General features: G+C 48.6%; 7 protein-coding genes across 7 annotated transcripts; 5 read left to right on the top strand and 2 right to left on the bottom strand.

Moving 5' to 3' along the window:
• The first annotated feature begins 1,764 nt into the window (after positions 1-1,764).
• ONS95_014717 (uncharacterized protein) lies at positions 1,765-7,843 on the top strand. The gene is made up of 2 exons (XM_058508388.1): positions 1,765-5,881; positions 5,936-7,843. Exons 1-2 carry the CDS (start codon positions 4,943-4,945, stop codon positions 7,472-7,474), a joined length of 2,478 nt encoding a protein of 825 aa, XP_058356075.1. The 5' UTR covers positions 1,765-4,942; the 3' UTR covers positions 7,475-7,843.
• On the top strand, positions 7,826-9,806 carry ONS95_014716 (uncharacterized protein). The gene is made up of 2 exons (XM_058508387.1): positions 7,826-8,275; positions 8,334-9,806. The coding sequence occupies exons 1-2, from the start codon at positions 7,971-7,973 to the stop codon at positions 9,766-9,768; spliced, it is 1,740 nt and encodes a 579-aa protein (XP_058356074.1). The 5' UTR covers positions 7,826-7,970; the 3' UTR covers positions 9,769-9,806.
• Positions 9,807-11,151, bottom strand: RPS7 (40S ribosomal protein). The gene is made up of 2 exons (XM_058508386.1): positions 10,440-11,151; positions 9,807-10,381 (listed from the first exon to the last, which is right to left on the bottom strand). Exons 1-2 carry the CDS (start codon positions 10,712-10,714, stop codon positions 10,015-10,017), a joined length of 642 nt encoding a protein of 213 aa, XP_058356073.1. The 5' UTR covers positions 10,715-11,151; the 3' UTR covers positions 9,807-10,014.
• A 510-nt stretch (positions 11,152-11,661) lies between these two features.
• ONS95_014714 (uncharacterized protein) lies at positions 11,662-13,828 on the bottom strand (the record flags this gene model as incomplete). The annotated part of the gene is made up of 2 exons (XM_058508385.1): positions 11,662-12,688; positions 12,741-13,828. 2 exons carry the CDS (start codon positions 13,826-13,828, stop codon positions 11,662-11,664), a joined length of 2,115 nt encoding a protein of 704 aa, XP_058356072.1.
• A 1,287-nt stretch (positions 13,829-15,115) lies between these two features.
• On the top strand, positions 15,116-15,628 carry ONS95_014713 (uncharacterized protein; the record flags this gene model as incomplete). Its single annotated transcript, XM_058508384.1, has 1 exon — positions 15,116-15,628. One exon carries the CDS (start codon positions 15,116-15,118, stop codon positions 15,626-15,628), a length of 513 nt encoding a protein of 170 aa, XP_058356071.1.
• Positions 15,629-19,395: 3,767 nt separating this feature from the next.
• On the top strand, positions 19,396-20,610 carry ONS95_014712 (uncharacterized protein; the record flags this gene model as incomplete). The annotated part of the gene is made up of 1 exon (XM_058508383.1): positions 19,396-20,610. One exon carries the CDS (start codon positions 19,396-19,398, stop codon positions 20,608-20,610), a length of 1,215 nt encoding a protein of 404 aa, XP_058356070.1.
• Positions 20,611-23,070: 2,460 nt separating this feature from the next.
• ONS95_014711 (uncharacterized protein) lies at positions 23,071-25,888 on the top strand (the record flags this gene model as incomplete). The annotated part of the gene is made up of 5 exons (XM_058508382.1): positions 23,071-23,178; positions 23,395-23,666; positions 23,739-24,673; positions 24,723-24,873; positions 24,922-25,888. 5 exons carry the CDS (start codon positions 23,071-23,073, stop codon positions 25,886-25,888), a joined length of 2,433 nt encoding a protein of 810 aa, XP_058356069.1.
• Positions 25,889-25,976: the final 88 nt, after the last annotated feature.

Below are 25,976 nucleotides of genomic sequence, written 5' to 3'. Positions count from 1 at the left end.
AGTCTGGGGTACGGAGGTATTAGTCTAAGCTTTGCATGGTGCTGTGTCGTCTTTTAGTAGGATCCTCAGATTTCTAGTTTCTATGTGACGTGAACCTGTGCAATTCCTATCGGAAAAATGGAATTGATTCGGATTCTCAACTCCTTTTAGACAGCTCAAAAAAATAACGTATTCCTCAACTCCACGCTTTTACCTTCCTGCGCTACTGCGTGCGATAACATGGTCGGCTCAACGTAGTACAGGCGTGCCAACCAGTACCTAGATGTATTTATTGTATGTCCAGTGTCCAGTATATTTCGTGCCACGCATGGTATATATATAGCACGCGGTCCAGTTCAACAATTCCAGACTCTGACTAATAATATCAGCAGATAGATGTGAGATTATTATACTTATTGCGAGACCCTGAAACTCAGTCAGGGGCCACTTTTCGAATAATTGCGAGTTGTCCAGCTGCAGGCTTCTGAGTCGATGGGCTCCATAATCAATTGAGCGACCAAAAATATTTGTGGGACACTGTGGAGTCAGCATTAATTGTCTGATTGACTTTTGAGCTGCAGGTGCCAAGCCCGATCCCATCAGGGAAAGAAATATCAGGCAAAATCATAGGAAATTTTCGAAAAAAAAAAAGTTCCACCAAGCTTTACTGTGCTGCTTTCGAATTGAATTCTCACATGGCTTTAGTAGGACGGATGTCCAACTGAGATTGACAACTCTCCTATCACTTTTTAACAGATTTACCAGCAAATATTTTGATCTCTTCCCACTGTAGTTTTCAGTGTCCCATCGGTATTTAATTGAAAAGTGGTATTGTTGGCCAAAATAGCATTCGTTTCGGTCAGTAATCTGCGCCATGTGTTCTGTTCTCCCTTCGCTTCTGAATAATATCATCATACCATGAATTTCAACTTTTGGTTTGCACCTGGAGCATTATCAATGATCGAACTCTACACTCGAGCTTCTTCGACACGAGAATTCTGCATCACAGATGTCAGATGTTCTCTTAATTCCTGGCATGGCTCTCCTGACATAGCTCAAAGTCGAGTATGCGAAGAACAGGAAGATGGACATTATTTGGTAGACGCCGCTGAGTGACATCTTCTCAAGGGGACACGAGCGGGTGTAATCCCGAACAATATATTCATTCTGGAGCTAAGTCAGACTTTCCCTGGTGCCTCTCTCCGCAGTGCACTGCTTCTTCGATCCCGGTTAGTGAAATTTCTGATGACGATGGGTACTAGACCAGAGGGAGAACACAAGTTGTGGTCGAATGTACAAAAATACCAAGAGACCGCAAGGTGGCCGTGATATTCGGAGCTCTACAATATGTTTCATTGATCTTTAGGCACTTACATGTGTGTAAGAGGCTGTTAAATCCGGGCCGTCGTTTGCTGCCAGCAAGCAGAAAATCTCGTGCGAGTTTCTGAAGATGTCAAAGAGGAGCCAATGCATCTCGCAAGGAAAACATCTATAGCTCGAATTTCTCAAAATTTCCGATTGTGTTCGACTTATTCACCATGCGTGGGTACAATACCGTAAAAGAATTATCTTATCTGGCAGAGATTCAGGGCTTGGGAAAGAGGGTGAGATGTGACCAGCGAAGTGATTAGCTCTGAATTGGGTGGAATCTCAATATTGGCCGACGTCCTGTTGGTTCTTATACAGCCCCGCTACTTTCACTCTTGAATGTAGTGCCTGTAAATAGATCTCTTGAACAATTGAGATTAAACGGTACTGACAGCTCTATTAGAAGCTCTGTTCGCCTACACGGATGTACCTCGCTTCTGGTGTTTGGGGAAAGTATACCTTTCAACCTCTGTGCTAGCTTCGCAGCTGATGACATAGCGTTATCTCATTGGCTTCCGGAGCACAAGTTAATTTAAGAAATGCGAACTTTGACTTGCATGAAAGTCAAAGCAGGCCTGCGTTTGAACGTGTCAGTTGTCGGACGATTCGCAAAAACAGTTGATTGTTGGCCACCGGTGGACTTCATCCAGTGTGATCAAGCACAGATATTGCCTGTGATATTGCTACTTCCACGAAAGTAACCATGGCCTGATAATGCCAATGGCACCTTCAACACTATTGATTGATTCGAAGTAGCATACTGCCGAAGTTGAGCAAAACCCCTTTACGTTCTCGGGGAGCCGCGTCTCTTGTGATTGATCGATGTCTCTCATTTCAAAACTTGAGCACAAGAATCATAGCGAAAGAGCACAAGGCAGCTCTTGCAGTCTAACATTAGAAGGATCTCGTGAAGTTGGGTCTCCAAATGGCCAATTACAAAACATTCAAAAAGCAGCAGCACTTTTCGGGTATTTCGAGCTGTCAGCCAGAAGTTTAAAGACGTGGAGGCGTTTTGGAGAGCCTTTAGTGCACCGACAATGACATCAGAAGCGCCTCGGAGACTCCGTACCCCAGATTCACCTATCAACAGGAGAGCTATTTCCCGTTGGTACACCATCTACTGGCCAAAGAAATGGATGGAAAGGGACGAGCGGAGTGTTCTCTTAGATTCCAAGGGTATCGAGAGAAGAAGGTTATCTTCATGAAAGAGCTGTCACGGTCGCAGGGCTTGCATCACCAAGCCCGATGACGACAACCCCGCTACCAAAAATCCAGGGTCCAATCATACCTTCCACCATCTTCCCCACGTTCTGTCTACTCGAGCTACTCGAGCTACTTGAGCAACTTTAGATACCCTAGGCTTCTTCTGACTGTTCTCACGACTGAACACTTCGATTGGGTCAGCTTCCCAGATCCCTCTACTGCCCAAAGTCGAAAGCTCTCGGTAGACAAACCTCCCGGACTTGGATGTAGATCTTGCCGGCGTGTGCTCTAATGCTTGCTGATGCAAATATTACTCCTCGATCTCAGAGTGACAGGAAGGAACTCTCGGCTATCGTCACACTCTCAAGAGGGCGAGGAGGGGTATCGGGCCAAGTGATGAGGTACCTGGAGATCCCCAATTCACATACAGTACTTCTTGGTTATGAATGTGGGGCATAGTAAGAGCGGCCGCAGCACGGATGGATCAACAATGGAATCAGATCCCTTGGCCATACCTTACTGTATTGATCGGATATCGCCAGTCCGGACCTACAGTACTGTACTACTGTACTAATGGTTTGAGCTTATCTCCCCGTCCACTTCCGCAATAATATATTTTGCCTTTCCACGGTACAGTGTGTCCTCGATGATCAACATGTCATGAAAGGAGATTCCGAATATTCGAAATTGAGGCGAGCTGGAACACTCCCCTCAATGCTCCTTAAAAATTCTGGACCGGTCGACGTTGAAGACGTCTCCAAAGTATATAGCTGTTTCGTATCATCGTGGCTGGCGGAACTCTCGCCTTGGCGTCTGGCTGGACCCCATCACGCCTTTTGTGGTGGTTGCTGGAAGCGTCGTGGGCTGAAAATCCCCAGTCGAGCCTCTGCCCGGTTCGGGCATCGCCAGGGCTGGATAGGGCTTAGACGGTGTGATTGACAATTCCAGGCAGCCAATAACGGGAGGATCGTCAAGCCCAGCAGATACAGTACAGTAGCACATTCACACGCACTGGAATCGAGATCCTTGATCCCAGCGCACATCAAGCGAGTCCAGGAGTCCTGGAGTCCAGCCTCCATCACGCTGAAGCTTGGAGCTCTGACAGCCCCGTTCCTCCTCCTCGGAATCCTAGTGTGGGGGAGAGGGTCACATCGAGATATCCCCGGCGGGCCTTGATTGTCTTGGGGGACCTTCGCTTGAGGGTTCCAGGTGCGACCGACTCAGCGACAACACCGTGCGGGCAGTTCATGATGGAGTCTGATGTACCTTATGCCCCTGCCTTGCTGCAACAAATTTTCCCATGGCCTCGCCTCGCCTCGCCACGCCACGCCACGCCACGCCACAAGAAAGGAAAAACAACAATTGAACAGCGAGACCTTATCAGATATGTAGGTACTGTACGGAATAGGTAGAGAGCACAGTGCAGGAGCTGCGCGGGGTGAGCATCGATCATCAACTCGATCCAGCAGACCACGGCCATCTCAGGGCCTAGCCGATTCCTGTCCCTCGTTTACTGAATCGGCGAAAGTGGTACAGCTGAGGGAGGATATAGCGAGCGGGGGTAGCGTCTTCCAAGGCGAAGAGCTCATGGCCATAGATTTGCCTCTTGGTCTGTGGTTCTAACTGTAGTTCCATTGCACACCACCAGGCCAGAACGGGGCCAAGCCATCATAGAGGGCTACGGAGGTACTGTGTACCTAGTACGGAGGGTAGGGTAGATAAATTTACTAGAGAGCAGAGAGTCGCTGCTTTCAGCTTCAAGCCACCACCACCAGGACCAGGGCACGACCAGGGCACTGCGATTCCAGATTTCGCGGACTGCAGCCAGCCAGCCAGCCAGACAAGCAGCGCGTGCCGGCCAGGCTCCTTGCTCTTGGTGCACCACCACTACACTGCACTGCACTGCACTGCACTGCACTACACTACACCTCACCCATGCCAGCACCTCCACCTCCACCTCCACGTCCACGTCTTGCCGCTATTGAAAGTTCACGCTGCGAAGGTCTCGTCCACAGGCGGCGGGGCGGCAACCACCACGGCTGGCTGCCCCGGCTGAGACACATGCTTGCTTATCATTATTCGTTAAGGTATATCAAATCCGAGTCCCATCATGGCTCCCAGAGCTGTCTCGTCACTTTTCTTTCGACTTGATTATTCGAGATTCCTAATCTCATACCTTTCCCTCTCTTGAGCCTCCATATTGTTTGGAACATCTGATTGAACTGTACCCTACCCAGAGAAGCTCCTCTGCGAGAGTCGGTCCCTGGACACTAGAGCTGCTTGATCGACAACTGGCGGCTCGCCTTGACGTCGTACCGACGATCACAGAACACCCAGCGCAGTGACGCTCATGCAAGTGGAAATAATCCAGTGACTTGTACAATATCTCGAAATGAATATCAGCATGTCCCTGGCCATGTCAATGGCTGGTAAGCCAAAAGTACCCTCCAGAGCAAGCTCGATACGAACGCCAGCCAAAGAACCTGTCAGATCCAGTTCGGTATGCTCCAAGGACTTTTCATTGTACAAAGGAGTTTCAGAGAGACCGCTGGGCTGGAAACCAAAACGACCAGAGAGGAACCCAGGAAGGCTCTCTTTCTGCAATCCAACTCTGGGAGAACCAGTAATTGAAATGAATGTAAGAAGGTGGGACGGCGCAGCAAGGAGATCCGTTGAATGGGATGGACTCAGAAGAGTAAGATCTCAACTTTTCTGTGTGGTTGACATACCTGCTCACATGTGTCGTCAGGATCCCGAATTATGGTACAACGATGGCAATTGTCTTGTCCATTTGTACGGACAGGGTCAATCCAGACGAGGACCGGCATTCAAGATTCCCATGGACGCCCTTCTTCAAACAAGTTGTCGCCCCCTTCTGGACCGATTCTTAGCTGCTTCGCCGGGAAGCTCACCGTCCTCGCAATGCAGCAGCGATGACAGCTACTTCGGCCATTCGAGGCAGAGAACTTACGAACTTTACATTCCAGCCCCAGCTAATGTCGACCGAGGAGAGGCGTTTCTATACCACACAGCAACGAGGAATTTTTTCGCCTGGGTTTTTGGAAAGTCTCTTGTCGGAGTCCACCTCGGCGGTGCGCTTGTAGGGCTCTTGAATAGTATGAATGAGTTTCGATCTCCAGACGAGGACAATGTTCAGGGTATCATCGACTATATGGATGAAGAAGGATATGCGGACATGAGGAGTGCCCCAGATCATGCTTTGGCAATTCTCTACTTTGCAGAACACTTCCGATTCAGGGACCTTTGGATTGATGCATTTGCACACTGTACTGGCATGAATGAGAGACTCATTGTCAGTCCTGGATTCGAGGTAAGTTGGAGTTGCAATGCTCTTAGAAAGTAGACCTCTGCTGACACGGCGAAGTTCATTGCTAGAACCACCCGCGCGCTCGTAACACGATCGAGATACGAAATGGATATGAGATTGGACCAATGTGGAGAAAGACTCAGCTCCTTCCTCTCAGACGACCTCTCCGATTCACACCTCGGCCTATCATCCGCCGCGCGAGCTCACCTCGACAAGTTCAGATCTTTCTTACAATCCTACTACGTCGCCAAATTTGGCTATTACCCACCAGCATCCGAAGATGGACGTGCTGCCTTTCCCAAACACATCTATGCTCAAATGTGTTCGGAATTTCACAAGCTATATGAATACATGGTGGATAAGTCGCGCACAAATGTCGACTCTCTCCCACTTACCCACTCGGGCGGAGTGTGTGTTTTGCAGAACGTGCAGGCATTCGACCAGCGGCACAAATACCAACCATTGGAGCATCCATTTCCTCTACTCCCAGAAAGCGAGGATAATTCGAAGCCTCCAACAAACAAGCGATTTAGTCTTTCCTTCAAAGCAGACAAGATGAAGCCAGATCCACGACTCGTGACGCTCGCTCACCTCGTCAAGGCTACCAACGTACATGACCAAAGTCTCCTTGACTCAACACTTGTCCGGGCATATAGAGGCTTCGAAAAAGACTGTGTCTTCTATCCTACCAAGGACAGACACGAAAAGTTGTCTCAAACCGATGCTCGCAAGGTCAGATGGATTCTCGTCTATTCAATACTGCAGACTCTACTTTCAGCAACCTTGGCTCCAGAGGAGGTACGCGACACACACAATGTGCCATACAACATTTGCGTGCTCACAGCCGGGTGTCCACCTTGGAAAGAACGGCCGTACGAGACTCTTGTGAGAACGCAAACAGACCAAACGAAACTTGACTTCGAGGCAGCAACCTCGCAGTCGCCGGTAGACAACGAGCCCTACTCTCCATCAGAGATCAGACCCGATATCGACTACTTTGCCATCACACATGCTCGACAGAACAGTGAGATCTCGCTATCTTCCACAGCATCGAAGAAGGGAACAGTCAGAAGAGCACTCAGCACTCTTGGTAATATGCCCGAGCTTCGCCATCCCAAACCTCAGCGAGCATCGTTCCACGAGATTTTGGTCCACGGATATGGCAACGGTACGAATAACGTTTGCATCACAGCCCGACCTGCAACCACAAGCCCAGAAGATTCGCCACACAAGGTATCTTTCGATTCTGGCTCGTCATCTATGGAGGATCTCTCCTCGAGATGGTCGAATACTTCTTTCGGTGGTCCTGACAGTCCTCTGACCAGTGCCTCCAACAGTCGAAGAGGTTCCGATGCTAGTGTTGAGATCTCGAAGAAGTCTATCAAGAACTTACTTGATCGACCATTGAGTGCATTCGGCCTGGCCAGACCACCAAGCAGTCTCTACTCAGAAAGCGTTTATAGCGTGGATCCATTGCAGCCAGACCCATTACAGGTGAAGAAGGCTGACCAGGAGTTTGTGAAAGTTACCACGGAGGTGAAGGTTGAGTATGAGGAGAAGGATGAGCCGATCCGAAACATTCATGTCGCATTCTGAAAATGTGGCTTTCAAGTTTTCCTTTGTGTTTGGAGTCTCTGGAGGGAAGGAGTTGTCCGGTTTTCATGATACCCAATCACGCTCCCTTCAAGTTTTGTTTCCTTGTTTCAAGATTGGATGTCGTGATAGACTTAATGTCTAATTGCATCCGAATACTGTATAATTATAATGTTAGATACTTGTTCATAGGGATTAGCTAGGCAGCGGACAATAAAATTTGGTCTGGATACTCAGAAACGTTCAAGTCCTCTCGAAGCTTGTCGCCAAATGAGAGCCATGAATATCATAAAGTCATCGAGACGACCAAAATTATGTTGTAGGGTGGTTTGTACCAAAGATACCCTTTTCAAGCTGACATGGCGGCGTGGAAAAGAAACGTGAGAGACTCAAAGAATTTCGCGAGACCTCGAACACGTCCTCCTGGCGTCCTAGCGCGTCGTCCCTTATCTCAGTCCGAAGACCACCACAGCTCTCCACACCACCCATCCACCCCACCATGTCTTCCTTCACACCGTACACCTACTTCCAGTGTCCCTGCACCGACACCTCGACACCTACGCGCAGACTCGGAGAAGATAGTCCCGTCGTCTCAGAAGCAAACTCCGAAGATGATGACCGAACCTTTGACCCTCGAGCTCCCCGCGCAAACTACAGCTTATATCCTCTCGAACACCTGCTCTACTGCGAAGACTGCCATCAGATCCGGTGTCCGCGATGCGTTCTAGATGAGATTGTGACATGGTACTGCCCGAACTGCCTTTTTGAGGTGCCGAGTAGCACCGTGAAGACTGAAGGGAATAGGTACGCTTCCTAGCATCTTAAGCTTCACATTCGGCTGGCTAATGGCATTGGGATTCAGATGCACACGTAGTTGTTTCCAATGCCCAATCTGCATCGCCCCTTTATCTGTCAGTAGCCTTGAAGCACCACCCGACGGCCTCGGAGCAGAACATGCTTCTCAGAATGGCACTTTCGTCCTCAATTGTGGATTCTGCACATGGAGCTCGAAGGAGATAGGCATACAATTTGAGAAGCCGAACGGGATCTTCGCACAGCTGGCTAAGATCAGAAATGGCGGAGAGGCTATCGTAACGGCAAAAGAGCGACGAAAAGATCGCGAGGACCGCAAGAGAGACTTTTCAGGGACGTCTATTTCTGAGGAGAGTCCTAATCAAGATTCATTTCAGCCGCTGGACCCGAATGAAAAGTTAGATGCTGCGAGTCAGTTCTCGAACTTGAAGGCTTTCTATCAGTCACAGCTTGCGGATTCAACATCTGTCGGGGCATTGGGGTTTTCGGGCGATTATGGCTATGGTTCTCCTGGAGCGCTGTCTAGAATCATGGGACTATATACTGGGGGAAGCATGGTGGACAAGAAATCCAAGAGTAAAACCGGTAACATGCGAGAAGCACAAGACGCTCTTGAAGGTCTCCAACTCACACCCTCGTCGGACGAAGAAGCTATCATGAAACTCCACACCCAAGGTTGGCACAGCACATCAACAGCAGCTCAGCGCAAGGAGCTACCAAACAATGGCGCACAGTTTCTTACCGATCTGCGTCCCATAGCATATCTCCTCCGCACGAAGCGTTCTAAGCGGTGCAAGACATGCCGACATATCCTCTCGAAGCCTGAATCTAAGATCCAGACCACTCGCTTCAGGATCCGTTTAGTAGCGCTGAATTACATCCCCGCTATCAACATCAAGCCGCTGCAAAACACATCCGCACTGGCACTTACACCTATGAAGCCCGTGCAATTTTTACTCACTTTCAAGAATCCTCTCTTTGATAGAGTGAAGGTTACCTTGGCTACGCCAGCAAAGACCCCCGGGAGATTCGGAAGCAAAGTCACTGTTCTGTGTCCACAATTTGAAGTTGGAGCCAACACCGATGCGTGGGAGGAAGCATTACGCGAAGGCGGCAACAGGAACAGCTCTGGAGAGAAGCGTCGCACGAAAGCTGAAACAAGTGAAGGGCAGAACCAAGCAGAAGCCGGCAAGGTATGGGAAAGAGGTCGGAACTGGACGAGTGTGGTTCTCGAGGTTGTACCTCCGCCGTTGAGGATTGATGGACCGGATTTCATGAGAACTGAAGAGCAGAAGAAGGACGATGGGCCGTTAAGGGAGGACGAGGATGTGGTGGAGATTCCAGTATTCGTCAGGGTGGAGTGGGAGACTGATGCTGCGCAGGAAGAGGGCGCCGGCTTGGGTGGCAAGGATAAAGATGCGAGAGAGAAGAGAGAATTGGCTTATTGGTGTGTGCTAGGTGTTGGGAAGATTGCCAGAGGTTAGATGGAACAATGGCTGGCGCAATATACCCATTTGATATTTGCACATTTCATTATTCTCGTGTCTCATGTAGTACTATACATCTTTTGGATTTGTGACGTGATGAATTGAATGGCAAGCATTGACATTTGCAAGCCGAATCTATCGAGAAGCCCTAGCTACGCCTCCCATGTAGAACAGATCCCATCCTTCCATCCCAACCACTCCATTCACGACGAAGCAACGACTTTTGACTATGAAGCACCACATCTAGTACTCAGCAGGGCCAGATTGGGGGAACTCGAAACCGACACCACGACCGGTCAATTTTCTGTAGACCTCAGAGTAGGTATCGAGTCTGTGATCAACACCACCCTTCTCCTTCTCATCCAAGACAACCTTCAAGACCTTGCTGCCATCTTCCTTGGTGCGGAGACGCTTGCCGACGATCTCGACTGGGTAGACGAGATCGCTGAGGATGGCGTCGTGGACGGCAGTGAGTGTTCGGGAACGGGGTCGCTTCTGAGTCTGCGAAGTGCGAGAGCGGTTGGAGCGCTTGGGGCGGGGGAGAATGCGGCGCGAGGCGAGGAAGAGGACGTGGCGGTCGGAGAACTTCTTCTCAAGCTCACGGGTGAGACTGCATATTCAAATCAACAATCATTCTTCCAGGGCAAGTAAGGGAAAGAGCTACATACCGTTGCTGCACACGGTGGAAGCCCTGAAGGGATGGGACGGGGACAAAGATGACAATAGCCTTCTTGCCGTGGCCAACTTCGACCTGTAGAGGATCAAAAGTCAGCATGCGATCTCCATGTTTGTTGAAGAAACAATGGTCCGCAGCCCGTCCGATTCCGAAAGTCCACAACAACTTGGGCGGCAGAAGCAGAAGCCAGCCAAAACTTATTCTCTCGAAAGAGGCAAAGAAGAGCCAGCCAAGTACGACCCGCCGAACGACAAACATCCATTGCATAGCATAGCACCACAATTGCAGTATGTATCCATTCTGTATCTCAAGTATGCTAATATAAACCCCTCATGCATGTATGTATGTTTCTGAATGTATGCTGTCTGCCAGCGGCGCCCGCGTCGTCATTTCGTTCGTTCGATTCTACGGCTGCGAGCCATTCCGATATCTCGTCGCAAATATTGCGACATTGATAACGAAAATCTGGTTCTAGAGAAAGAGCTTTTGTCAATTGCTTACCTCTCTGGCGGAGACGATCTGAAGAGGGCGGAGAGCGGCCTTGAGGTCAGAGGTGTTGCTCTCAAGGTCGTACAGAGCGCCAGCAATGCTGGTCTCGAGCTCGCTGGGCTTCGCACGCGATGGGCTGTTGGCCGCGATCTTGTTGATGGCACTCATGATTGCGGTTTGTCGTAAGGTCGAAAAGAGAAATGGAGCGCTTCGATATTTCGCAGTTGGTCTCGGGCGAGGCGTGGATTTCATCTGTGGGAGCTAAGAGGTTAAGCGAGTCACATGATACCCCTGCTCAAATTGGCCAATCAGCCACTGGCAACTCTTGATGCTGTACTGTGCTGCGTAGGAACGCGTATTTCCATACTGAGTCTACCTTGAGTGTTTACAAGTAGTACAAATTTAATCAGCATTCTGTCACTTCGAAAGCCGCCTGCAGCTATTTTTCAGCTCTCGTGTTATGGTTGACATTATACATTATTGGTAGTGAAAAGGAGCTCATCGAAATGAGCACGCAGGTCTTTGTTAAATGAAATTCCTGGTACGCCAATAGGACTCGCTAAGTTAACAATGCAGATCAAGCATGTCCTTCACATGCCTATTACTTCTTCGCGGCTTGGTTTTATAGACAGAAGGGTATATGTAAAGCCCAATCCTCGGGATTGCTTCCTCCAGTATACAACTTCAACCCCTAAAAATCCATGCAGTTGGCTCACTTCACTCAATCAAACATCTTCGACCATACCAGTTGGCAAATCGATTTTTCTGATATCGCTGCGCAGCTTGTCGATGTTCTTAATTCCTTTGCCGAAATCCAATATCAAAATCTTTGGATCTTGCCCAGTGCTGATGATTCTTCGGTAATCTGACTTGGCTCCTAGTACCCAGCTAGCATGCCAATGAGGAAAGACGAGGATTTCTTGTCCTTTCTCCATATTGAACACCTTGATAGAAGTGTCATAACTCCCAGATACCAATCTTCCGCTAATCGAATCGATGTGGAGTGACCGCACCAAGTTGTCGTGGGCTTCATCAATGGTGTACATGAGTTGATGCGTGTTTGCGTTCCAGACATTTATAAGCCTGTCGTTTCCAGCAGATGCAATGTATCTCGAATCCTCAGAAAATTGGCTGCATGCAAGGCCCTTGCTGTGATTGCTCAAGGTTTGGATGATATTCCCAGTCTCAATATTCCACATCTTAACAGTGAAGTCGCCGCTACAACTCACGATCGTGTTTCCGCGCAATTGAACTGCATTCACGGGTCCGCTGTGTCCTCGAAGCTGCTTGAGGAACTCACCCGTCTGGCGATCCCAAATACAGATACTTATATCTTTGGAGCACGTAACAATGTACTTCTTATCAAATGCTAGATCGAGGACAGCCGCTGTATGGCGGTGAAGCCTTCGTATCGGCCTATAGCCATTCTTGACATCATAGACAATGCAAGTGCTATCAGATGAGCCAGTGACTAGGATGTCCTCGTCGTATTGTAGACAGAGAATTGACTGTTCGTGATGTATAGGGAAAGAGACGGTCTCTGGCAAGCTTTCTTGTTCCCTGACAAAATCGCTTTCTTCAAATGCGCTCCCCGCTTGTCGTGCCGCGTAGTGTACTGGGAGATTGTCGTTATCTTTCAGAATGGAAGGATCGTGAACCACGTTTGGTGGACCAATGACAAGTGTACAAGAGAGAGTCTCAATGTTCCAAATTCTTATGGTCTTGTCACGAGACCCTGTGATGATTTTGTTCCTGTAACATGTTAGCATGCAACTCAGTGTCAATATAACAATACCACGCTTACTCATCGAACTGGACACAATAAATGCTGTCCAAATGGCCGTGAAGATAGTGGGCGTCACAAACCCCAGTCTCCCAATTGCCACGAAGCTGAGTTCTTGCTTGAGACAATGCCATCCAGTCATTCTCGGGGCTGTGAGCAGGGAGTCCAACACCAGCCCCTAAGGGAATAGGTTTCCCAGTAGCATATGCCTGAGTCTCCTCTCTCAGGAAAACCTCTCTCCAAACCTGCTGAGAATGCGCAACTTCATACCAACGTCGAGACACATGAAATAATCCCCTGAGTGTCTTCGCATCAACTTGGCCAAGAATTTGCATGGCGAGTTCATTCGGCAATGCAGTGATAAAGTCGCGGTTGATCGTCGAGCTTGCAACCGCTGCTACCACGGTGCTCTCGGCTTCAACCTCGCTCTCCATCCGCCCTGGATCCGAGCCGTCAAACGGCATGGCGATCGCGCTCTCTCTATCTACATCCCCGCTTGTATCTGACAGTGTGAGATATGGGTTGAGTCTTTCCCTGCCGTGTTCCATTCCATTGTGCAGAGCTGCATTTTGTCGTGCCGCAAACCCCCCATATCTCGGTATCCTAGGTGGCCGATTGCCACTCCCTGGGATAGGTGCAGACATATCCTCTTCGTGCGAGTCGAATGGGCCGTCTGTATCATAGCTGACCGACACTGCCCGTGAGTAGCGGTGGAAACTTGTGGCTGTCTTCAATCTCTGCCAAGGGCTTTCAGGTTGTGCGTTTTCTTCGCCAGCCACACAAGACAGATGTGAAAAGCGCCGCTGTCGGTTTTTAATGGAGACCGAAGCTTTTCGAAAAAGGCCTTTCAAACCTCCAGATTTCTTTGCGTCGTCTGGTGCCAGGTACATTGAATTGTCCGACAACCCCTGTGTTCTGAACAGATCTGTGTCCTTCCGAGTGAGAGGTAGGGATTGCAGCCTCTGTCTAAAAGGAACGGCTTTGAGAGGTCTCGAATCACTCTCATCCGGCCAGAGAGTCGTGCTGTCATGGCGTGGATTTGCTGCTGGGACTGGGGCATCTTCAGTGCCGGTAGACGCCCAATCCTCATACCGAAATATCCTGGCCATAACGCTCGGCTGTCGCGCCGTTATTATGTGCAAATTTCTGCTACAACCTTTCCGTCAAGCCGTTGGAAGAGGCTGTTCAAGACTATGGAAGATGGAATGTCGGCATATAGCAACGAACGGTGTGGTGGGGTATGCTGTTGTCCGGGCCAACAGTGGATTCGCAGTAGGGGATTCTCCGCGTGGCCGTGGTCATGAATTACTTTAGGTACCTTAGGGAAAGGTTGGTAACGTAGACTTCTTTGAGTAAAGACTGGTGGGAGGCGAGGGGAGTCAATATATGGGAGGGCGAGGAAAGGAATGGGCATAGGCATAGGCAACGAAAGATGAAAGGAAGGAGCGCATATTTTATGCGAGGGACGGAGGGAGGGAGGGATGAGAGACAGCGGCGCGGGATGTTGATGAAGGGATGGATGTGGTTGTCGCACCGAGCACTCTGCAGCGAGTGTTTACCCTCAAAGAGGAATCCATGGTAGACTAGCCTGCTTAGGGAAAAGGGTTTGCCCCCCTTCCCCTTCCAGTTCCAAGTGACCCACCACGCCCACGCAGGTTACCGTCCCCTGCGCTTCGAGTGCCACAGTGCCACATGTGATGACCAAAGGTCGAGTAGGTAAGGTAATTATTACCTATAAATTTTCGGTACGGTAGTAAATTTACGGTACTGTGCTGTGCTGCAGTAATTTACCTAGTTCGTCCTAACTTACCTAACCTCGCCAACCTTGCAAAGTTTTCACTCCCGTCTCAACAAGGCTGAGTCGGTCTGCGTCTGTCTGTGCCTGGATGCTGACTCTCTCTCGAAGTTCTGGAAGTCCTGGAAACCCACCAACGTGAACCGAACCAACCGACTCAACAGTCTCAACAGTCTCAGAGACATCGGTCAGGCCGCGACTCGTCTGCCAAACCAAAACCACTGAACCTGCGAGTAAGTCTGGGACACAATAAGGTACGGGTAGAGTACCGGCGATGTTGATGCTGCATGAAATACCCGACTCAATTGGACCCGCTCCGAGATAGGTTTCCTGCACTCCGTGGTGCATGAAATGAAATTTCATCTCAATCCCAGTCGATGATCAAGGAACGAGCCAGGGTCCAGCGTTTCAAGCCTCGTCCATTTCAGACCTCCAGACAACTGCATCTCAAACGTGCATCCAGGTATCAAAACCCTTTAGACACTCGACTGAGTTGGACACAAGAACCATCGCCAAAAACTGGAATAGACCCGTCTTCACCGCATCTGCAGTCTATCACACCACCCAGGTCCCCCGCACTCAGCCATCTTCCAACAGTAAAATGCCGACCCCAGCTTTTGCCCTCCCCAGGTTCTACACCGCCTTTTTCCTGATCATCGAGCCTATTTCTGCTCTGGTGGGAGCTTTCTATGCACATTTTCGACCATTAGAATACCTTCAGCTTACGCATACTGGTTCTGCACCTTCGTGGGAGAGTACCATACCCCTTTCCACGTCCATCGTCCTCTCTCAACTCGCCAACCTATATCTCCTCTTTGCTATAAATGAGGCTCTGGTCCTACGATCTACATCCGACCTCCGTGTATGGAAGACGGTCTTGTTTGGACTGTTACTGGCAGATTTTGGGCATCTGTATAGTGTGAAGGGTTTGGGCGCCCAGATATATTGGAATGCGTTGAAGTGGAATAGAATGGATTGGGGTAATGTGGGATTTGTCTATGCCGGGGCAGCCATGAGAATGCTGTTCTTGGCTGGATTTGGTATGGATACTGCCAGTGGGAGAGATGCTGCTGAGAGAGCCGCTCGCAGGGCGAATCTTGAGAAGTCCAAGTGAGCTGTAATTTTACTTCTATACCTGTATGCCTGAAGCGGAAGAGCATATTTCCCGACATTTCGACTTACCAGAATGCATCTTCGAAGTGGAGATACACCAGTCCCTTGGAATGTCCCTTCCAAAAACAAGACTGGAATCTATATTGACAGTCCTATAAATCGATCATAGTTGCCGGCGGAGGCTGGCAATCTTTTGAACGAATCGTAATACATAAGCTCCAATTTTGGAGGCTACATTTCGATGTTTCTCGGTATGTATTAAAGCCAATTCATTTTACAGATCTATTCTGCATGCTACCTAAACTTTGATTTCCGTAGATTTCTTGATTGAATCCCGTCTGGCATGGTTTACTTAACATATATGCTACCTCGTCGACCCTTTCATCCTTGCATTCGCTATTCAGAGCTTTGTGGTGCAGCTCTCTCCCAAGGATGCCCTTTCTCCACCTAGACAAGGATTTTCACTTCAGAAGAGGCTCAAATGATCAAGCAATCACTTCGAGATGTTTGTGCGCTACATGTACCTGCGGGCGAGGTCGGTCATCTCGCAAGTGTTGCAACAAACTGGTTCGCATCCGCCCGTCCGCTAAATCTTCCTATTACGAGCAAACCACTCCAATATTGTTTCAAGTTCTGATCTGATACTTTGTTAAACATAGCACCACGTATGAAGGTAAGGGCAATGGGAACTTCTGACAGGGTATTCTTCAACCTCATCTGATTTTCAAGCGGGTGACGGCGCTTGGTTCATCCTGAGGTAATGATACAGTCGTACGTGCCCTTGCGTCGGCAGTGTTCAAAGAGTAAAGACTTGATCCATCAATCAAACATATAAGATACCTAGTGCCAGTACAGTCGTTCACGTTGAACTTTCTAGTACATGTTGCGTCGCCATATTGGAAGCTTCACTTGTACGATTCTTCTCACGATCAGAGGTGAGCTCATACTCTCACGATACTCAATCCAGCTGATAGCCTCCATTCACTATTAATCAGATCGGAATTCAATTCTTAGCTACTACTTTTATTCATAAAAAAGTTTTATTGCAAGTACCCACGTTCCTTCGTCACATTGATGACTTTTTAAAATCATAACAGGCTTATGGTTTCTAATAGACTGGTCGCTTCTCGGTCGGATTGATTTCCGCCTTATCGCGATCAGTCTGGGAGTTTTGCACGTTTCCTTTGATTGGATGGGTTGGCCTTGGCTTTTTTCCACATTTCTTATAAGGTGAGGTGGTCTCTTAAAAAAAATGTTTGAAGCCTTTCATGCTCCCTTTCGACTGTTTCATGTGTTCTTTGATTTCTTGTCAGTCGCCGCACATCCTACATTGCTGAGCCGAATCTCATTGCAGGTCTCAATATCTTGCATTAAAGTCGCTTCATCCAAAGGAGCAACTTCAATAAGGTGGTGTATGTACGGGGTAGTGGCCGTTCCTCACAAACTTGACGCAGGTCTCCTGTTGTTGACTTTGACGCCTTGCGTTCGCTTAATCGTTTTCCTCCGGGTTGTTGCTGATGTGATTTCCTCCCCCTTTCAACAGCACATTCGCATTTCCCTCGCGCCTTAGGACTTTCCATAATTCAACCTCATTCCGCTTTCTTTCAGAGGCAAAGGCATTATGGAGCTAGTTTTACCATCTGTTGAGCTGAGTATGGTGTGTTTGAGAAGCAGTGAATTCCTCGGCACACATTGAGGAAGCCACGCAGGTTGTCAAAGCACATTATAACATTGTAGTATTTCAAGCTCCAATTAGTCACTGGTGAAAACACGATAAATCTGAGAACTCTTAGAGCCCTTCTCTTACCCTGCCTCAGAGTATAAATCTGACCAAATCTCGGCGCTGTCAACGACAGCAAGAAAAGATGGAAGAATTCTTGGCCCAACGCGTCCATTTGGACGCCAAGTTAAAATGCATGCGACAAGGAGTTAAGTCTGGGGATGTCGCGATCGAGGAGTTGAGAGCCCTTGAAAATAAGTTGTTCCGTGAGAGTGAAGCTCTCCATGCGGAGTCAATGCACGAGTATTAAAGATCTGAGGTTGGTGAAATAGACTCTCGGTTAGACCCTTGTAACAACATTGTCCCTGTTGCCACTTCGTCATTAGAATGGATTTCCGCACTAGCATTTACACATATGGGTGGCTCTTTCAATGTACTTGAACTCATTCGTGATCTGCTGTGAGAATGATGAAGCTGAGACGAGAGTTGAAGAAAGCTAATTCTCAGAAAGCACACTTCCAGCTCGCCAGAATTGAAAAGCCGCGACAGCCCATTCTTCCAGGTATCACGAAGCAGTGTGGACACACGTGTCTCCTCGAACAAATTGAGCTGATACTTGCCAATAAGTCAGTGAATAGACATTGGATTGTAGGCTGAAGATCAGCAAAGCTTCAATTTCACCGGCATCCTGCATTTATTGCGCTTCTCATCATCCCAAAGCGGGAAGAAAGGAGGATGTTGACCTCGGGTGAACCAACCCGTCCATTAACTGAACCGACTGCAATGGATCAAGCAACTTGTTTCGTTGCGTATCGTAGAAATCTGAAACACGGTATGTTAAGAAAGAGCTGTTTGGTTCGTTTCTGAGTTCTGTTTGCTGTCCTGCCGGAAGCGGGCTGCCCATTCTGGGAATGTTGGCTTGACTGCATACGGAATGCGGGAATATACTGCTTGTTGCACTCAATCCCAGCAAAGTTTCCGCAGAGACGGGAGAGTAAGTATGCAATTCCAGCAGAGCGCATGAAGGAGAGTGAGACATGAAAATGCGATGTGCAACAAAATGAGAGTGCTTTGGCAACTAGAAGGAGAGAGTGATATGTTGGGTCTCGAGGCAGTTGGAGAAGAGGTGTTTGCCCGTTTGTTAAGCGAGAAAGCGAACAACATCGCGGCACTCCAGTCAAAGTTATTGAAATATTAAATCTTTAAGGAAGCCATTGAATTTAAATCATCTCCTCTACCGTATATCCATGCACTAAACGTTATCTTTGGACCCTCCAAATGGCTAGGCGATCATCACTCACTCAGCGACAGTTGAACCATCGTCCCTAAACCCCAGCAAATTCACCTGCAACGACCCAGCCCGATACAGAGAGCATGATAATTGTCTCCGAGATTTTTTTCAATATCCACGAAGAAGGAAAGTACCTGGACGACGCTTCCAACTCCAAAAGTCATTATAAAATCACGTACTCTACTGGTAACAACTTCAACACTCAACATTATCTGGCTCCAAAACAGATCTTACTAAAAGCAAGAGCCACGTAAACCTCAAAGTTCGCCTCCAAAATGCCTCCTCACCTCTCATAGAAGTTCTTTCTCAGCATTGTCTTGCTGTAGTATACCCCATCATCGATTGAAGAAGATCTCGCAGTTTCGATAGCCGAAGAGACGAACTGCTGTCAATTTTCTCAACAGCGCACGGCAGCGTTTCATATTCAGGATCATAGAGACATCTCCTACAACGATCGATGATTATGTTTCGCTTGTTTTCTGATGATATGTCAATGTCGATTTTGCATGAAGCAACGATCACGTTCTTACATTGCTGCAGCCCCACTCCGAGAAGGGAAGGAGCATGAGGACGCAAGCCCTCAAACGCGGCCACCCAACTTAGTCTGAACAGCACAACTGTTATTGTATGATCCAAATCTCTTGTTGGACGCTCTATCCGAAACTGGTCTGACTATTCGTACCCGTGGCAACCAGTCACCACTTGATAGTGTAAAATACATGGAAATCTCCATCGCGTTTGTGCCTTGCCGCCAACAATGATGCCACTCCCCAGAAGATGGGTACCCATAATCTGCTTCTTCATTGCCACAGCCATACTTTGGATCTTCTCACCTATGCGAACCAGATCTCGACAGAGCCTCTTGTGGCTTCAGTTGAATGGCTCGGCGAGCCATGGTACCGAAGAACTCCAACTCGCTGCTGAAGGCAACAGAATATCGAATCACTTGATCCACAAAAATACTTTTCAGCCGGGAACTATCAAGCCAGTAGGACAGCAATATACAAGAACGCTCGTCATACCACGAACATCATCGGAAAATACAGATTGGGTCCAGGAATATTTCCAGAAGGACGAGTACTTTGACTTCAAGTTATACGTTGTAGATGATGTTGGTGCAGCATTATCCATACCAAAGAACAAGGGGCATGAAGTGATGGTATACCTGACATACATCATTGATCATTATCACAACTTATCAGACGTGAACATCTTCATGCACTCCCATCGCAAGGCTTGGCACAACAATGACCTGCTGGATGGTGATGCTGTGCAGGTGGTAACTCGACTGTCATCAGAGAGGGTTCAGAGAGAAGGTTACATGAACTTGAGGTGCCACTGGGACCCTGGCTGTCCAGACTGGATGCATCCTGGGATGGTAGAGGAGGATATTGGGAAGCAAGAGCAGACTATGCTGGCGAGGTCTTGGTCCGAGTTGTTTCCTCTGGATCCTATCCCCAATACATTAGCACAACCGTGCTGCGCACAATTTGCTGTCTCTGGGCACAGGATTCAAGAATTACCATTTGAGAGATATGTCTACCTCCGGGAATGGTTGCTGAGGACGAGCATGTCGGATTATTTCAGTGGAAGAATTTTTGAGTTTATTTGGCAGTTTATTTTCACTGGGAAGAATGTGGCATGTCCTAAGGAGTATGTGTGCTATTGTGATGGTTTTGGGATTTGTTTTGGAGGGGAGAAGGAATATGATGCCTATCAGGAAAAGGTCAAGGAGAGGACACAATTGGAGGAAGAGCTGAAGACATGGACTGATTTAAATGACAAATGGAAGTCTGGTGATAGAGCTGCGGAGCAACCAGAGCCTGGCAAAGACACGGAGCTATTCCAGAAGATCGATGCCAACATTGCTTGGTGCGAACTGAAGCAGAAGGAAGCAAAAGTGCGAGGCGACGTGGCGCAGTACAGAGCGCTCGAAGCTGGGAGGGAATGGAATGACGGAGATGGGTACTGAATGATCATAATGATCACATATGCCCTGTTCTTCTTGTCACAGTACGCTACTCTTTCAAGCTTCAAGAGGTTTCACACGATAGCCCATTGCGATGTTCTTGTGGCGGCTGGAGTCCCGAAACATGACGGAACACTATCATGCCTTACGCCTATCTCATGCACAGGACAGTGTACTTGCCATGACAGCTATTGCTTTTGTTGAGAGTATTTGATGGCAGACTGAGGGGCAGATATCTTTAGAGCTGTCGGCAAGGGGTCGCTCAAAAGAAATATTCATGCATCGCATAAGTTTAGCAGGGAATAGGAATATACTTTGCAGCATGTGCAAGTTGGTGTGCCCCTGACGCCCCTGCCCCCGAACAATTACCTCTCCTCGCAAAGTGGTAGTAAATTTACATCTGGCTTCTGGATCATCAATTTGTGAAAAAGAAGTTAAATAGCATGCAGCTCGCCCGTTACAGAAGTCGTCCACGCCACCAAAATGGTCCCTCCCCAACCGGCAGCGTGATGATCGAGCCCCAGCCGCAGGCGACTGTGTTCTTCAACGTCCTGATCCGGTCCATGCCCTCGGTTCTGTGAGGTTTGTTGTCACATCGCTTTGACGAGTTCCCGGAAAAAGTCAATTGATAGTCGTCCACTCATCTTATCGGACAACTTACCCCCGACTGCACCCTGTCATCCAGCCAAGCATCCTGTTTAGAGCTCCACACGAGCTCAAATTGGGCTTGCGCTTGTCTAGCTTGGGAAATGGGCAGATCAGCAGTCGATCAAAGCATCCGGTACACGAACGAGACTGATGAGACCTTTCGTCATCAGCGTGTCCGTTTGTCAGTCAACAGACACAAGGGAACGTGGAGAGAAGCCAAGGGGAGCGGGGGTAAATGAGAGGAAATTTGGGTTTCTGCTTTGGGATGCAACGCTGCGGTTGATAACCTTAAACCTTCACAGACATGTCAAAGCAGAGAATTGAGCAATTGATAGGCAAGCCACAATACTACCTGACGGACGCTTCGCTTGTTGCCATCAGTCGGGTAGCTCCAGCTGCAGATAGACCGAACCTTGGATTGTGAAGATATAATTTACATTATTAGATGGAAAAGAAGAAAACATGCTTATTGAAGTCAAACGCAAGATTGTTTTGTTTGTGCAAGCAAGCCACTGCGTCATCCACTCCATACCTTTAATCCGAATAGGGCCGCCACCTAATGCATTTCGGGATGATCACGGAGGATAGATTCTCAGAACCCTGCATGTTCCCTGGTCAGGTCCCTGAAGAAGCTCGCTTCCCCTGCCCTGCGCACACCACGCGCTATTGAAGAGGAACCTGGTCTCGTTGTTGATGATCTACATACAGCTTCCACAGGGCCTCTCTTTTGGGAATGAATATACGGGGAGCTCATCTCAATCTGCTCCAGACTCTTGACTCAGGATGCTGGTGCTGTTTGCTGTTTACTGCTGTCCTTCTCTCCCATGCCAAGATGACTTCACGACCTGACTCCATCACAGTCTCAGGGGAAAATAATAATCAAAGCACCCAGCAGCATACCCTCTGTACGGAGAAATTAAATGCTGCGCGGTCAGATGCACCAACGGGAAAAAAAAAACAATCATCGCATCGTAGAGTACTGGGGTGTCAAGATCGAGAGGATCTGATCGATGCTTCTGAATTGCGACCTGTCATCTTTTATGCCCCGCTGTCTGGGGTCACTGCCGGGTGAGAGTGGCTTGTTACCAACGAAGTCGTGCATAAAAGCGACCTTATGTTTACTTCTGCCGATCGTGAAACGTCGTGGACGACATCGCTTGATACTTTCAACTTGCGATTGAAGGAAGAGCAGCCGGGCAAACAGAAAATGAAATATTTATGTAAGGGGTTTTTAATGAAGTACATGCAAACGAAAACACATTCGTCTGATGGGTGCATCGCATCGATTTACGGGAAGTCCAAATGTGCTTGCCGTGCAGGGGATCCTGTCCGAAGTCCACTCTTGCCCTGAGAAGGGCCCGAGTATCGTGAGTTTTGCTGCTGATCTTCAAAATGGAAGACGTCTACAGCACGCAAACGCAAACCTATCCCGCGAATTCAATCCAATAATGGTCGCGGTCATTATTGGGTTTCATCGAAGTGTGTCATTGGCGGGAGGGGAGGATGGTGGTTGAGGTGGACGAAAAGTCTATGAAGCCTACACTGCGACTAGTGCAAATAGTGTCGACCCAGCGCTCGCTCTCAAGTGCAACGGCCACGATCCGATTCTTCAGCCCGTGCCCAAGCCAGTTTGGTCTGCGTCTGCCACTGCCACAAGCAAACACCGCCAACGGCACATAGTCTTTCTTGCCTGGACCCGACTTCGTGCCTGCAGCTTCACGCTGCTGCACGGCAGCCAGGGAGTTCAGGGAGTTCAGGGAGGCCCGGCCGGACCACTTACACCACTTTGGCCCACGGTGGCTGCATCATGGCGAGATGTCAAGCATAGTCAAAAGCACATGCACTGGCAAAGACGTTCACTTCAGCAGATCCCAGGCCCAATCCCCATCCCAGGCCCAATCCCATTCCCAGGGCTGGTCTTTAGTAAGTCTTTCCCCTGTTCTGGATCCCGTCCCAGTTCCTCTTTAGCACAGTGCGCGTCTACATATGGCTTCCCAGCCCCATACCCAGTCCTTGTAGTCTGCCCAAAGCTCCATACCCTCTTCAGCCGCGGCATACAAGACAAGGCACAGACTCTGGGCTTTCCTAGCTACAAATGTCATCAGACGACGCTCTGTTCATATAGCTCACAGTCCGTAGTTTCCCACTCCGTCAAATGTTCGCGAAGATATGAACACTTTTGGACTTCGACGACTTCCGCCCATCCACGACCAGCAAGACCAAGAATCAGAGGCTGGTGCAGAAGTAAAAGACATTCCATTTTATAGACCTCCAAGAATTTCTTCCCGGAAAGACGGGCACGAAAAGTCGAAGAATTTGGACGGTTCAAATCCCATTCCGCATACACACGATCTGGAAGCATTGATCGCTTCTCCACCTCGTTCCCCATTGCGAATTCCGTTCGAGTATAAGTGAGTTTTTTAGGTTTTTTCTTTTTTGTTTACATATGTTGAACGTGGAACGGTGCTGACAATACATGAAAGCGGCAGCAAAGTGATTGATTTTGCTCCTACAAACAATATAGCATCCCACGAGTCCACACGAGAAGAAGAGCAACCACAGCCAGAGGAAATAATGGACCGATTAGACCTTGTTGATCGCCCAGAATCGAGATCAGAATCTAGAGCTGAGTTCAGATCGGAGTCAAGAGGAGAAGCCAGAGGAGATTCCAGAGCAGAGTCGAGAGCTGGTGGTAGAAAAGCACACCGTCGTGCGAATGCAATGCCTTCAATCTCGTCTCCTTCTGAGGAGGAATCTGCAACTCGATCGGCTTCTCGTGCTTCCGACAGATCCTCATATCAGACGAATGCGACTTCCCTCCCGCCCCTCCAACAGAAAGGTGTAGACGAGCATGATCAACTAGAGCCATTGGACGAGGAGGACATAGATCCGGGCTCGTTTGACTTAGTTGCAACTGCACCGGAAGGCATCAAGCCATATTCTTTGGAGACCAGATCAGAGCAGCTCTTCTCAACTGAGCATCTCCAGGTCATTTTCAATGACCCTTCTCTTCTCCTGCGATTCACAGCCTTTCTCAGCTCCCATAGACAGTCTTCTATCCGTATTTTGATCTACTATCTAGATGCGATCAAGGCATTGAAAGCAATCAGCTATTCGAATGCAATCGCAGAGGCTTTGGAGCCCATCAACGGATACGATTTCACCGCTGCCAGGAATATTAAGACGATCAACAGTGCGCTCGAGGAGAAGGCGAAACAGGCTTTCGGTGTCCTTGTTCGAGAGGATCTGCCGGCCTACATCACGCACACTTATTTGCAGACTGTTAGTTTGTCAATTCAGCGAAGAGTAACTGGAACCTTGCCACCAAATCTCAGAGAGGCTTCGGAAGGTCTTGCCGAAGTATTTTGTCTAACGGATCCCTCAAGACCAGACAACCCGATTGTCTTTGCATCTGAAGGTAAACTGTCTAGATCAATTGGGAAATGAACAATCTAACAGTTGATCAGAATTCCATAGAACGACCCAGTACGGCATGTCTTATGTCATTGGCCGCAATTGTCGATTTCTCCAAGGCCCAAAGACGAATCCATTCAGCGTCAGAAGAATCCGGGAGAAGATTGAAGCTGGTGTTGAGCATTGTGAAGTCTTCCTCAATTAGTAAGTACTTCCAGGAAAATGATTCGGCGCATTCTAATCATTTGTCAGTCGACGCGATGGTTCACCTTTCATGAATTTGCTCATGTGTGCGCCTCTTTGCGACAGCCGTGGTACAATCCGATATTTCATTGGTGCTCAAGTTGATGTGTCTGGTTTGGTCAAGGAATGTTCCGACCTCGAATCTCTGCGACGTGTCGTGATTAAAGCAGAGGAAAATGAAACCCGCGACCATCATGATGATGACCTGGAGTATGTTGCTGCGGATTCAGCTCCTAAAGATGAGTTCCAGGAGCTTAGCGAGATGCTCAATCTTCAGGAACTGGATACAGTCCGAAGATGGGGAGGGAGAATGCACAAGGAGGCACAGGAAGAGACACAGGACACTAATTACCAAACTGGGAACTGGGGCAAGCCTCGCTTGTTGATCAATTCGACCAGTCCCGATGGACCACCTTCATTCTCCAAACCCTCCAGCCGAGGCAGCGGTCGACTCAGTGGAATTTACGAGAACTACCTTCTTGTCCGACCGTACCCAAGCCTGCGAATCTTGTTCGCAAGTCCCAGTCTTCGAGTGCCTGGTATCTTGCAAAGCCCTTTCATGGCCAAGATTGGAGGGTCGAATCGTGTTCGTGACGAATTGACACAGGCATTGGCAGATGGCCGTGGTGTCACTGCAAAAGTCAAATGGGTTTCCAAGTCTGATCTTGAAGGAAGAAACAGGTGGATTCATTGTACCCCCTTGATCGGAAGCAATGGTGCCATTGGTGTCTGGATGATTGTTATTGTCGATGATGAAGCTTCGACGGCCGCGGATAAACGGTTCAAAATGGCACCCCCTGTGGATCCCAAGTTCGGTCGGTCTATTCCTGCACACAAGGATGATAACGGCAGTCTTCGGGATTTCGCAATGATGAATGGCGCTAGACATCGCAATGAAAGCATACGGGACAGCAGCAGTGTTCTGAGTCACCACGAGACGGAGAGAAGTGCCAGTCCATACTCTTTGAGGATCTAAGTCGGGCAAAGACGAGAGTGATTTCATGAGAAGAAAATTGAGGAAAAAGGAAAAAGGAGGTAATCTGTTTCACTAGCCTGGGCGGTTT

The sequence above is a fragment of the Cadophora gregata genome (genome assembly GCF_030347475.1).
Source record: "Cadophora gregata isolate MNR1 chromosome Unknown scaffold_9, whole genome shotgun sequence".
Taxonomy (NCBI): Eukaryota; Fungi; Ascomycota; class Leotiomycetes; order Helotiales; family Ploettnerulaceae; genus Cadophora; species Cadophora gregata.
This window is presented reverse-complemented; position numbering and strand designations above follow the sequence as displayed.